This window comes from Gavia stellata, chromosome 26, assembly GCF_030936135.1.
Source record: "Gavia stellata isolate bGavSte3 chromosome 26, bGavSte3.hap2, whole genome shotgun sequence".
Lineage (NCBI taxonomy): Eukaryota > Metazoa > Chordata > Aves > Gaviiformes > Gaviidae > Gavia > Gavia stellata.
The window spans coordinates 98,075-110,767 of NC_082619.1; the positions used below are offsets into that span (position 1 = coordinate 98,075).

Genomic DNA, 12,693 nt, shown 5'->3' on the forward strand with positions numbered 1-12,693 from the left:
TAACGAGGGTGACGCTCCCGGAAGCCCCGCCCCCGCCCGCCCGCCACTCTCAGCGCACGGCGCAGCTCGTCCGGTTTATTGGGGGGGCTGAGGGACAGATCAGGGTGACGTCCGCGTACAGGGTGCGCGCGATCACAGAGGGGTGCACGGCACAACCCGCGACGGCGCGCGGCAAGGCGGGGGGGATCAGGTGCTGCGCTTGGTGTGGATGAGCAGCTCCCGCTGCAGGCCAGCCTCAATTGTTGCCGCCTTCCCCGAGGGCAAGTCCGTGATGAGGGTGAGCTTATTGAAGACGCCTCGACCAAAGTAGTCGGCAACAACAGAGAAGCCATCGTTGGAACACTTGAGCTGCCAGACACAAAGCAGCATCAGCATCAGCAAAAGCCTCCAGAGACTCTCTCTTGCCTCCCACCCCTTTCCTTTCCCCGCCTGCGCTTACAGCCTCCGTACCAGAGACAGGGCAGCCTAAGTCACTCCTCGGCTATTCTGCCAGTTCAGTGAAAGTGCTGCATGAGAGGCTTCCTCTGCTAAGGTTTTCTGCCGCTGGCCATCCCACCTCTTGTTTCAATCCTACGTTTAAGCCCTGCACTGAGAAGTAACACACAATTATCTTAAGCAGGAAAGCGACTGCCTCGGCTACTCTCCTTTCCACATGTGTTAACGTGTTCTAGCTAATGGCCCATTCTCGACTTCTTCGCCGCTTCATCCTTGGGAAACGCAAGGCAGAGGCGACACTTTTGGTGTACTCCAACTGCACGGTCCCATCCCCGTTCCAATTCATGCAACTTCCCCCCCCCCCCCCCCTCCTTTCTCCTTCATTTGTTCTACACAACTTGTTGACCAGCTGTCACAATGACTGATAGGTCTTGATCCGTTTCAGGGTCAGGCAAAAAGAGTTCCTCTTTCACCTTTGGAGAGCACCAAGTACTCTTTAGGCCCTATACATAATGTATCACCCTAGGGCCTAACACCTCATTATTCACAGTCAACCTAACCTCGTTTACAAATTACTTTCAGCCTTACCCTTCTCTACCAGCCTCTGGTGATCTCTAAGTGACTCTAAACCCTATTTATTTAAACTTGGTAAGACAGGCAACATTACCCTACCTGATGCTGAAACTGGTCGTGCAGATCTCTCTTCTGCTCCTGGGCTCGAATCATGTCCATCACTTTGCGATTTTCTGGCATGCAAGTAGGACATTCTGAATCGCTCTCAGAGTAGCTTTCAAAGCAATGCTGGTGGAAGGAATGGCCGCACAGGAAGTGGACCGAAGGCAGCTCCAGGGCACTGGTGCAAATGCTACATTTGGTCTTCTGAAAGATCTTGGGACTGAGAGAGTGAGAGAAGGCAGAAGGGCGAGAAAGACAAAGTATGTTTTTCCTTAATAACAGAAAACAACAGTTCCATCCTTCGTCAGACAAGACAGCACACAGTCCCACACCTTGCTTTTAGCTCTTCGATCTCCTGGCGGATCCTTGTAGTTTCTTCTCGGTATTTTTGAATTCTCTGCTCATCCTGCTCTATCTGGCGGTTCTGCTTCTGCAGCTTGTTGACAAGATAATCCTTAATCACGGACAGTGTGGCTGTGGAGTTATGAGCCAGCGTCTGCACAACTGAGAGCAACCAAGATGTTACTTTAAACACAAGCAAAAAAAACGCAGCTACACTAGTGCTACCTGAACAGACTGCTCTCCTGTAAAAGGCCACTCACAGGCAAAGGCAGTCAGCATTCTTACTGAATCAGAGAGCTCACTGAAAGACTCAATTTCAGTTCTACCTCTTCCAGAAATGGGTGACTGGGAGCATCTTTGAATAGCTCAGACCAAAAGGGGCAAAGCAAGGATCTAGCGGATTGGATTCCGTTTCAACTTCTCCACCAAGGCACAGGAGTTTCAGCAAGCCCTGCACCTCCCCACACCAACAGAACAGAAATCACATACAGACATCTCTACGCCTGATGCCGCAGATCTTTTTTCCTCATTAGGGAGGTGTGACCGGCACCGCTTTTCCCTATAGAGCAGGTTATTATTTCAAATGGCAGGCTCAAGCTTCATTGATACTGCTCTCAAATTTCTAATCTACAGAGAGTGCTATAAACTAGTCCGGGCTTGGTTGGGTTTTTTTGGGTGCCACACATCATCATTACCAAGCAGCGGAGGCATAAGATTCTTGTTCTCGATGTGCTTCAGCACCGCAGCGATATACTCTTTGCAGTCCTCCTCCTTCCGTGCAAAGTAGCCGAGAGCCTGTTCCCAGAGACAAGCCTCTTGGTCTCCATACAACTCACACACCTCGATCACCTTCTTGTACTGCTCATTCTGCATGTGGTAGTGCATGATCTGTTGGAAACTACGGGAGAAAGAGACTCATCAGCTGCACCAATCCCTCTCTCCTTTTCAGTCGTTACAGGGACCTCAGGTTTTCACCCAGCCACGCAATCCCCAGACATTCACACAGAAGCCAAGACAGGTCTGTCATTTACTCTCTATGTAACTGCCCTGCTCTAACAACACAGTATTTTCAGCTGAGCAATGATCTATAGTTCCCATCTTGAGATACTAAAGAGGTCATTACCGTTGTAAGGCGGGGACATTTATGGCTCAGAAATCCCCACAGTAGGGGGAAGGGACAGGACTCTACAGACAAGGGCAACACTCACAGTTTGCCCTGCTCATAGAGGTAGAGGACACCATCCTTGAAATTGTGCATCTGACATAAGACCAAGGCCTTATCAAAGACTGTTTTGAATCTTCCGCTCTTCAGGAGGGTGAGGGCTTCACTGTGAAGCTTCTCCTTGACCTGCAGAGAAGGGGGAGAGGTCAGGGAGAGCAACGCACAGAGAGAACGTTTTGCACTAAGACCTGACAACAATTTGCAGCTCTTTCAAAGAGAAGCAGTTTTGCTGTTTGCTCTCTATCCCTTTTAAGCAAACAGGGCATGATTTCTTTCACCCGAACAGCCAGCATGGTCAGAGATCCAGGCAAGCAAACAGAGTGCTTTTGTGGGAGAGGCATCTGCCCACAGAGGTTGTATTGTCTGAATCTGTTCTTAAATGAGATTCATACAAAACAAGCTCAGCCTCGCTGAAAGGAGTATTCTCCCAGCTAGCAGGCCTCTTTCTCATTTATGTGCCATTTGCGCAGCGCAGCATATGTATTGCCTCACGTTACCAATGCCCATCTGGAAAGGTTACAGGTTGGCAGGAATGCAAATAGGATTCAAAGACACCAAATCTCCCTCTCAAAACACAAAGCTGGAGGAGCTCAAACCTGCTCATCTTGTTCGTGTGCCCAGTTCTGGAGGCGAAGTTCCAGTAAAGTGTCATAGACACCCTGCGGAGAGTCAGCCTGCACCTCAGTCATGTGCTCCAGAAAAGCCTTCAGTTCTCGGGAGTTGTTCGCAAAGACTGGAATGAACTCCTCCGAATTAGCCTGTAACACAGCCAGAAAAAAGTCAAGCGCCCGGATCAGGCTCGGCCAGACCGGTGCTTCTTCCCTGCTGTGCGGAGCGCTCATTCCCAGGGTCTGTAATGCAACAGATACAGCACAGTACGGGACGCCAATCACGGCAGGAAGCGGTTCTAAGCAATAGCTTCAAGCGGTCTCTTGTCTTTGGGACTCCCAGCACACCAGGACGGGGCTTCTCATTATACCCAAAACATCAGCCCTGCACCACAAGGCGCGCAGGAGCGCTCGCTTGCTCTAAAGTTACTACTCGAGAGCAACAACTCTTGGTCAACGCAAACCGTACCTTTCTTCCTTCCAGCATCCCAGAGCCTTCATTGTCTCCCGATGGCCGGTAATCAGTGCAAAGGATCTTCAGCAATTCTGTGGTCTCGTTAGGGACGTGGTGCATCAGGATTTTACCATACCGCTTCATGTTACTCTCTGCCTGATCAAAAGGCAGTTTTCCAATGTAGCGCAAAGCCTCTTGGTAGTTCTGTGGAGGCAGCCAGCACAATAATCGTAACGTTGGTCTCTGCTCTCCGCTTCGAGGTTAGGACAGAAAGTATCGAAGATGTGCTGCGAGTACGGCATGAACACCGTTTGCTCCAAATTATCACCTAGTTCACTATTCCTGCTTGTTTTCCTCCTCAGGGAGGAGGGCTGGCTGTGGCCCAGGGGAAAGAGAGCACCATTTAGATCAATCTCTCACTAACGACCTGCCTCCTCTTTAAGGGCACTGTAAAAAGCCACATCTGAAACCAAACAATTAAGACCCTCCAATCCCCACCCCTAGCCTACCGCACGAGCCAAAAGCGGAAAGCCAACGCACAAGCAGCAGCAGGCGTCGCTACTGCTGCCTCAGCAGTCCTGTCAGCACGCTAGCCCCAGGGAAGAGGTCAGTGAAACGGTATTCTCGCTCAAGAGGAGGCTAGAGGAGCGGTATTCGCCCAAATAAGAACACGGGAGCGATAACGTCTCCTCACCTTGAGGTCCTCTAGCTGGATTTTGAGGTACCATTCGTGATGCGCGTGCTTCTCCGCCAGGTACACCGCGTGGGAGTAGTAACCCGCTTGACGAAGCACCTTGATCGCCGTTTCCACATCAAAGCGGACCTCGCTCTCACTCGTCTACAAGAACAAAAGCAGAAAGAGGGTCCCTCAGGAACATTCCCACAGTCCACTAGCAGCAATCATTTACGTACGAGGAGAAAAGCCAGAGCAGGGACAACTTAGTACCTCTCAAGCAAAGATCACACGCAGAAAGGAAGTAGTCTAACTGCCTCTCATTAGCTTGCCAGTCACACCAGCAAAAGCCGGTACACTCCAGACTCAGGTGGCAAGCCAGCCAAACTGAGAATGTAACCAAGAGCTTGGAAATAAAGGAGCAAAGACAGGGGTACTGAGGGACAAAGCCATTCTTCTCTCTCTCAACAGCCCCACAGGAGCCAACTTATGAGGTCACCGCTACCCCTTTTTAATTATAATGATAACATAACAACTTTGCATGATTTCACCTTCCCCCAATACCTTTATGAACTCCTCCAGTTTGGAGCTGTCTTTGAGTTTGGTATAGCAATTCAGCAGAAGCGTAGTATGGTCCGCATTGGCCAGGGACTGCAGGTGGAGCGTCTGCAGATAAGCAGTGAGATTGTGGATACGCTGAGCATCCAGGAATTTCCGAATAACATAAGACGGTTCCAGCTTCCCTATGGTTCTGTGAGGGGAAGAGTCACATTACAAGTGACCGCATACCCAGGAAGTCAAAATAAACGGAGAAATTAACAACAGAGCACGGAAAAGCCTTAACTTCAGCAGGCACTAAACCACTTGGGACCGCTCAGCTACGCATCGGAAGTAACAACCAGTTATGGCGTAAGACCACCCATACACACGCACAGTGAAACAAACAACCTCTACAAAGGCTGTGATCGGGATGACGGTGACAGTACACAAGGAGTTAATCCTCCTTTAGAGGAGGCAGTGAGAAGATAGACTATGCTCTGACCACAGCTAACTGGGAAGCCCAAAAAACAGGGGAACAAAAGCTACGTTTTCCTTCACGTCAGTCACATAACTCAAAGTCAGCTTTAAACATTCATGCCCGCATGGAGCGGTGTAGCCACAGTTATCCTGATGCTTAACGCAAGCTGACGATAAAATACATGCCGACTCTCGCGAGACGTCGGGACTGCAAAATTTCAGTTCTACGTGAACGTAGCGCTTTGTGACATTTCAAAGAGATCGAACGTTAAGTTTTCAGTAAGCCCCAGTTTTAAAAAACCCGACACGTTTTAAAACCGACATTTAGCCGTTTGAGCGTTTCCCAAGAGGACCACCATACGTGGTCAAATCACATTATCCATCTTAGCTAGAGCGATCCCTTGTTTATAATGACGTTATCAGGCCCCACTCCATCCCAATGTGCCTCCACTATTCACATTAAAATAGGATCAAAGAGAAGAACTTTATCCTAAGGTGTACAGAGCGATTTTCAAGAAACAACTTCTGAGACTTTTATTCTCATTGACGTGTTTCTCTCTACTGGTAGAATTTTCACCTCAAGTCATGCTTTTTTTGTTTCAGTTTGTTTTTATTCCCGGGCCGAAAGAGAAATCAAGGCCTCCGTAGCTCCTACCTGTACTATGCCGTCATGGCTCCACAAGACCCCCGCTTACCGGATATACTGCTGGATGGCTCCATCATGGTTCCCCTTGTTATACAGATGATCGCCATACTGCCGGAAAATCTCTGACAACCCGTCGCTGTCCAAGTGGTGGCTCTTGGCCAGGTTAATGGCCATTTCGAATAAGTTCTTTCTGAACAGCATCTGTTAAATACACGGTAAGAGCAGTATGAGGGAAACGCCACCCCGCGAAGCAAGTTCAAACACACCTGGAAAACAAGTTGCTGCTTCTCTTTGGTGCCGTGCACATACACGCGCTTGGGCTTTTAAATACCAAACGCCTTGTAACGCTGGTTGTGCTGAAAAGCTGTCAGGTCACTTGTTCTGTAACTCACTCACCTGAACGGTTTGACTTTTCAATCTGCAGAGCCAGTACAATCTTGCAGACACAAGGCAGAGACTAATAGCAAAACAGATTTACGTGCCTCGAGTTTGGTTTGCGTATCCTTCTCCTGCAGTACGTGAATCTTCCCATCTCTGGTCAGTACATACAGAGAACCCCACTCTGCTAAGACGTCCACTATATCATCGAAGATGGAGCTGTATGCAATGAATTTGTTGCACAAGTCGTAGATATTCAGGACTTGTTTGTCCGAATTCTGTGTCTCGTTCCCAGCAAACTCTGACCTGGAGAGCAGAAGAAAGTTTTTAGAAAACAAGGACAGCGTAACTTGAATTCTTGATACCTATGCAAGCTAGGGCTGTCCAGAGAGCAAGACAAGTGGGGTTCATTCAGGCAATTAAACTAAGCGGACCCAGAGGCAAACCCCCGTGTATTTACACACGAATTCCACCTATGTGTTAGACTGAGAAATTCGTAGGACCAAAAAAAAAAAAAAATCCCACTCATTCAGCATGCTTAACCGTGCTACTCTCACAACAGGAAGTTAATCGATATATAGGTTCGGATGAATCTTAACGACCTCTGACAAAGTTGCAATGGGCCCCCAAGAGCGAAGCTTCACAGGGAAGAAGGAAAAAAAAGAGAGAAAGCAGGAAGCTGCAAGAGCAAAAAGTACTCATCTGTTCCAAGGAGCCCTACTTTGGAGAAGTCTTTCGGTCCTTGGAGACAATGATGAGGTACCCCCGATACCAGTGAACAATCAGTTTTTGTCCCTCAAAGGCAAAGCAGGGGCCACGTTCGTCCGGTTGATAAAGGTACACGCATTCATTCCCTGCCACAATGAACTGGAGATCCTGGGAGGGGTCGCTGAGAGATGAACAGCGCAATCCACAACCGTGAGTGTCCAGCTCCAGGCGAGGATAATCTTTCACTGAAAGCATATAAGACTACAGAGGAAACGCAAGGTTTTGGGGATCGCTCTGAACTAGACTCTGAAGCCAATGCAATTTGCAAGTCAGAGTCTCTTTTTTTTTCCAGTTAACTTCCCACCTGGATGTTCTCTGTGGTCACCACAAATAGATGTGTTGTTTTGCCAGACTGTCGGAAAGCAAGGCCAGTAACTGGATAACTGCCCTCATGGAGGATCTGGGTCTTACTATGCCGGTCTCGAGTGATGTCTCCTTTTGTAAGTACAACGCTCCCATCCGCAAAACCTGGTGACGGGGACAGACTAAACCATTACTTAAACAGCGCACCTGAAATATTATCCAGCATAAGTTAGGGCAGCTCCAGGCCGCGACAACACCTTGCTTGCCGGCAAGGTATTAAGTAATAGGATTGCCACAGGTTCTCGTATCAAGGAAGTATGCGCCAAGCCGCCCCCAATTACACCTGTTACCGTTCAGAGCTGTCACTCAACTGCACACAGGACGTCACTGTTCAGCAAGGTTCAACTTGCTTTCCACGCACAAACTTCACTTGCAGGTTATTTTTGAGTCTGTCTGTATCTTGTTTTACGAATAGCTTTCTCATCCACCAGTTTTAACTATAATTTTAATTCACTTGCTGATTCAAAACGTGCTATGCACCGTAACAAGACCAGAGGAAGATTTCCTAAGAACGAGTAAAACGTGCTGTTTTTACCGCTTGCCGACAACCCCGGTCCTGCAAGTTGTTCCAGGGTGGAAGGCCACAACACACACACAGAAAGCTTTTTGATTTCAGTGCGGGGACCAACTCACTGAAAGCGCTTGTAACCTCACAACATTACTACTCTTACTCCATCAAAAGTTAAGCAAGAAATATTACAAAGGAATAGTTCAATCCAAAAAGGGAAAAAGGTTTCTATAGAGCACTTGGAAAAAAAAAAACAAAACCTCTGTAACATTAGGTATCACAAAACCTATGGTTTTTTTCTGTACTTCAACAGCTAAAGTTAGTACTAAGTTCAATAAATGCATAATCTTACGGACTGGCAGGGAAAGATAGCATCAACTGAAAATACGTGCTTGCCTTTTAAGTATCAAAGTTATTACCGTAACATACGTAGACTCAGGCTACACTTATGTATTTATCTTCTCAAGCTCTGACAGCGCAAGATACGCTACCTCTCTGTGAGAATAACAAAAACTGCACAAGAAGAAAAACCGTCAAAACGTTCCATGCTGATTTTTGTGCTACCTGTTCATTTTCCTTACATGTGAGTAAGGTTCGTAATATTTTTCTTAAGCTATTACAGTTCGCTTTTACTTACCAATAGCCATGAAGTTAAGATTCTCGTGGACAGTCAGGCAGGATACAACCGTGGGCTTGTTACCTGGTATTGCTGGAAAAATTCGCGTGCAAAGAGGATTGCCACCATCTCGTTTTTCCAGGTTCCAGACTTTAACCTACAAACAACGATGATGTGGCATAAGCAAAGCATGAGGCATTAGGAGACCAAGACCTAGCATCAAATGTAACAGTGCCCAGAACAAGCAAGCTACTTAGGGTAAGAAAGGTCGGCCAAGGTAATTGCAGCAATCTTAAGAAAGACCCAGAACACACATGCATTTTCCCCTCTTTATAATTTGACTTACCAAGGGGTTAATACCCTCTTCATCCTCACCAACAGAAACCAAGATACTGTGCTGCTTCAGCTGGTACAGATGCGTTACCCTGAGCTTGTACGCTTGGAAACTACTGAGTTGAAGGGAGCGAGGCAAAAACCAAATCTGACCTTCCATATGTAGATCACGGTTAAGGCACACAACGGGGAAAAAAAAAACAAAACTACACCTCCAGTCGTACCAGCCGTGCCCGCGCTAGACAGCGCCAGGGACTCGCCGGCAGCGCAGCCCCGACCTGCCCCACCGCAGCTCCCGGCCCCACCGAGCCCCACAGGCCAGAGCGCCCAGCACCGCCGCCTCCCGCCGCCGTGCTGGATATCCCCGAACACGAGGCTTCCCCGGCCCGAGTCGCAGACCGCAATACCCGGGGGCAGCGCGAAGGGCTTCCCACCAGCCCCATCCGGCCCCGGCGGCTCCTTCACCGTCTCTCTGTCAAAGAAGACGAAACGGCGCCACTGCAAGTAAGCAGCCATCTTGGGGACAGGCCGAGCCCCCCCTTCTCACGTGACCGGTTTCCCCGCCCCTCAAGGTCACGAGGTAGAGCACGCAGCGGCGCGCGCGCGGGGACACACGGGTGCGCCGGGGCTCGGCTGGGCCCCGCCCATGTGGCTTGGGAGGGGGCGGAGCCGCGCTCCGGCTCCAGCTGGGGCTGAGAGGGATCTGGCGCCGGTGCAGCCTGGGGCGGCTGCGGGGCCTCGAACGGGCCCGGGGGTTCCAGGCAGCCCCCCCAGGGAGTCTGCCGCTTCAGCCTGGTCACAGCAGGCCTTGGTCGGGGGGGGGGGCACATCTGCTAGGGCTATCCTGCTTTCAGGACCGCGCTAGTTTCGCACACACACCACCACCACCAGCAGGGCAGGGGCGTGCTTCAAGAGAGCAATTAACGGCAAGCTCATAGTATGGCATGACCGTGTTGTAGTTACCAGTCCCACACCTCCACCCCACTTTCATTTTTCTACCCGTAACTGCAAAAGCCGTCACGCCCATGTGGCTTTAGCCAGCACCTCTTTAGTACCTGGGCCACGAACAGGTCTCGGGGCGGGAATGGTGCTGCCTTGGCCTGGGGAGTTTGGCCCTGTGAGGTGTTGTGGAGCAAGGGCTCATGCCCCCACTGCTTCAGAGCTTTATCCAGGCAGCGCTGTTCAAGACTCTGTAGGCCCTGAACCAGCATTTCCTAGGGCCCCCGCTTCTCCCCTACATCAGGAGGTCATCTGCCAAAGGACATGCCTTGCCACCAGCTTGGTTTTGCAACTGTGTCTGGCTTTACCAATGCCCTGCAGCCCAGGAGCATGATCTGACCGAGTTCATTTGCATGTTGTCACCGTTAAGGGCTCAGCAGAGGAGGGGGGGAGGGGAGGCACGTGTCAAAACGCTGTGCTGTAGTGTCCAAGGAGCCTGAAGCAGCATGGGCTGCAGGCTAAGCCCCTCCTGCCCTGCAGCAGGAGAGGGGAAGAATTTGGAGGAGCAAAAGCTGAAAACCTGTGGATCAAAAGAAAGACGGTTTAATAGGCGAAGCAAAGCTGCATTTACAAGCAAAGCAAAATAAGGAATTTATTCACTACTTCCCCTTGGCAGGCCCCTTCCCGGAAAGCAGGGCCTCAGCATGTGTAAGAGTTCCTTGGGAAGACACACAAATCGCAAACATGTCCTCCCACTCCTTCCTTGCAGCTTTTATTGCTGAGCACAACATCATACGGTATGGAATATCCTTCTCATCAGTTGAGGTCAGCTGTCCCGGCTGCATCCCCCCCCAGGTTCTTGTGCGCCCCAGCCTACTCGCTCGGGGCGGGGAAGGGACGACAAAAGAAAACCTCAGTACTGTGCAAGTACCGCTTAGCAGTGGCCAAAGCACTGGTGCATTACCAACATTGTTTTAGTCACAAATCCAAAACACAGTATAGGCTGCTATGGAGACCATTAACCTGTTACAGCCAGACCCACTACAGCCTCGTGCGTGTCGGCAGCCTGGCACAGCGCAGCCCATCAGCCCCTCAGGCAGTCAGGTCTTGCAGCGACTCTGCACCTTGCAGAGGGCAGGTGGGAAGGGGGGGTCACTGGCCATAGGCACACAACCCCACCAGATGCTACTCAAGGGGCACGGGAGCGCAGCATAGCACACAATCCCCAACAGCACCTTCCGTCTGCTGGTCACAGGGAAGCAGCGGCCCCCGCTCCTGCCAGCCAGCAAGCAGTCCTGCTGCAGGCACTGCCCTTCATTTTCCAGCAGCAGCACCAGGCAGGGCTGGCACCTGGGGGTCCTACACAGCCCCAGGCCTGGCCCAGGAGCAGGCTGCAGCAGGAAGGACAGAGACTTCCAGGCCAGCAGCACCCTTCCTTGCTGTCCATCATCAAGTCCCGCTTTCAGCCTCCATTTCTGGCACTCCCTGCCGTGCTGACCTCCGCACAATCACAGAATCAAGCAGAATCACTAAGGTTGGAAAAGACCTGTAAGATCATCAAGTCCAACCACCAACCCAACACTACCATGCCCATTAAACCGTATCCCGCAGTGCCATGTCCACACATTCCTTGAACACTTCCAGCAATGGTGACTCCACCACCTCCCTGGGCAGCCTGTTCCAGTATCTCACCACTCTCTCAGTAAAGAAATTTTTCCTAATATCCAGCCTAAACCTGCCCTGGCGCAACTTGAGGCCGTTTCCTCTTGTCCTGTCGCTAGTCACTTGGGAGAAGAGACCAACACCCACCCCTCTGCCAACACCTTTCAGGGAATTATAGAGCGTGAGAAGGTCTCCCCTCAGCCTCCTCTTCTCCGGACTGAACAACCTCAGCTCCCTCAGCCGCTCCTCATCAGACTTGTGCTCCAGACCCCTCACCGGCTTTGTCGCCTTTCTCTGGACACGCTCCAGCACCTCAATGTCCTTCTTGTAGCGAGGGGCCCAAAACTGAACACAGCATTCGAGGTGCAGCCTCACCGGTGCCGAGTACAGGGGCACGATCACCTCCCTACTCCTGCTGGACACGCTGTTTCTGATACAGGCCAGAAAGCCGTTAGCCTTCTTGGCCACCTGGGCACACTGCCGGCTCATATTCAGCCAGCTCTCAATTGACACCCCGCAACAATGCCACAACCCCGGCCGGCTACAGCCTTCCCAGTGACACCGGTACGTCCCAGCCCTCCAGTAGCACTGGCTTCATTCCCCGCTCCCCCCATTAGAAATATTCACGTGAGTTCCTAGCATGGCAAAGCTGTCAGTTTACACTTCTAAACCAGACTAAAAGTACTTAATTTATCATTAGACTTTCATTTGGGCAGATTTCAGGGGCTCACCTATGCTTTGGTCTATGGAACTTCTAACTGAGAGCAGGTGACAGCATAGCCATCTGAAACCAATACCCAACACAGATTTTTAAAAGCCTGCAAAAGTCACTGTCCTTCGTAATTACTTTCTTCCCAGTCTTCGTTCCCTTTTCTGACCAGTAGAAAAGAGAAAATGTCTCGAGTTTTACGCAACCCTGCACACTGCTCGAGTGCAGCTACTGCACATCAGGCCGGCCCTAGCTCAAGAATCCAACAGATGGAAGAACTCCAGGATCTGCTGAATCAGAGAAAAAGCAGCGCACCTTTCAGATACTTCAGCCGAGACTGCAAGT

General features: G+C 50.4%; 1 protein-coding gene across 4 annotated transcripts; it reads right to left on the reverse strand.

Annotated features, from left to right (window-relative positions):
- Nucleotides 1–124: 124 nt before the first annotated feature.
- VPS11 (VPS11 core subunit of CORVET and HOPS complexes) lies at nucleotides 125–9,554 on the reverse strand. Of its 4 annotated transcripts, none has more exons than XM_059829642.1 (16): nucleotides 9,401–9,554; nucleotides 9,052–9,200; nucleotides 8,727–8,862; nucleotides 7,523–7,686; nucleotides 7,172–7,419; nucleotides 6,555–6,756; nucleotides 6,122–6,258; nucleotides 4,974–5,160; nucleotides 4,431–4,574; nucleotides 3,752–3,940; nucleotides 3,271–3,432; nucleotides 2,661–2,800; nucleotides 2,148–2,350; nucleotides 1,443–1,614; nucleotides 1,108–1,330; nucleotides 125–348 (listed from the first exon to the last, which is right to left on the reverse strand). In XM_059829642.1, exons 1-16 carry the CDS (start codon nucleotides 9,552–9,554, stop codon nucleotides 187–189), a joined length of 2,772 nt encoding a protein of 923 aa, XP_059685625.1. In that variant the 3' UTR covers nucleotides 125–186. The 4 variants fall into 4 exon arrangements, with proteins under 4 accessions (XP_059685625.1, XP_059685623.1, XP_059685624.1 ...); XM_059829640.1 differs by having other exon boundaries at nucleotides 6,122–6,273; XM_059829641.1 differs by having other exon boundaries at nucleotides 4,974–5,172; nucleotides 6,122–6,273.
- Nucleotides 9,555–12,693: the final 3,139 nt, after the last annotated feature.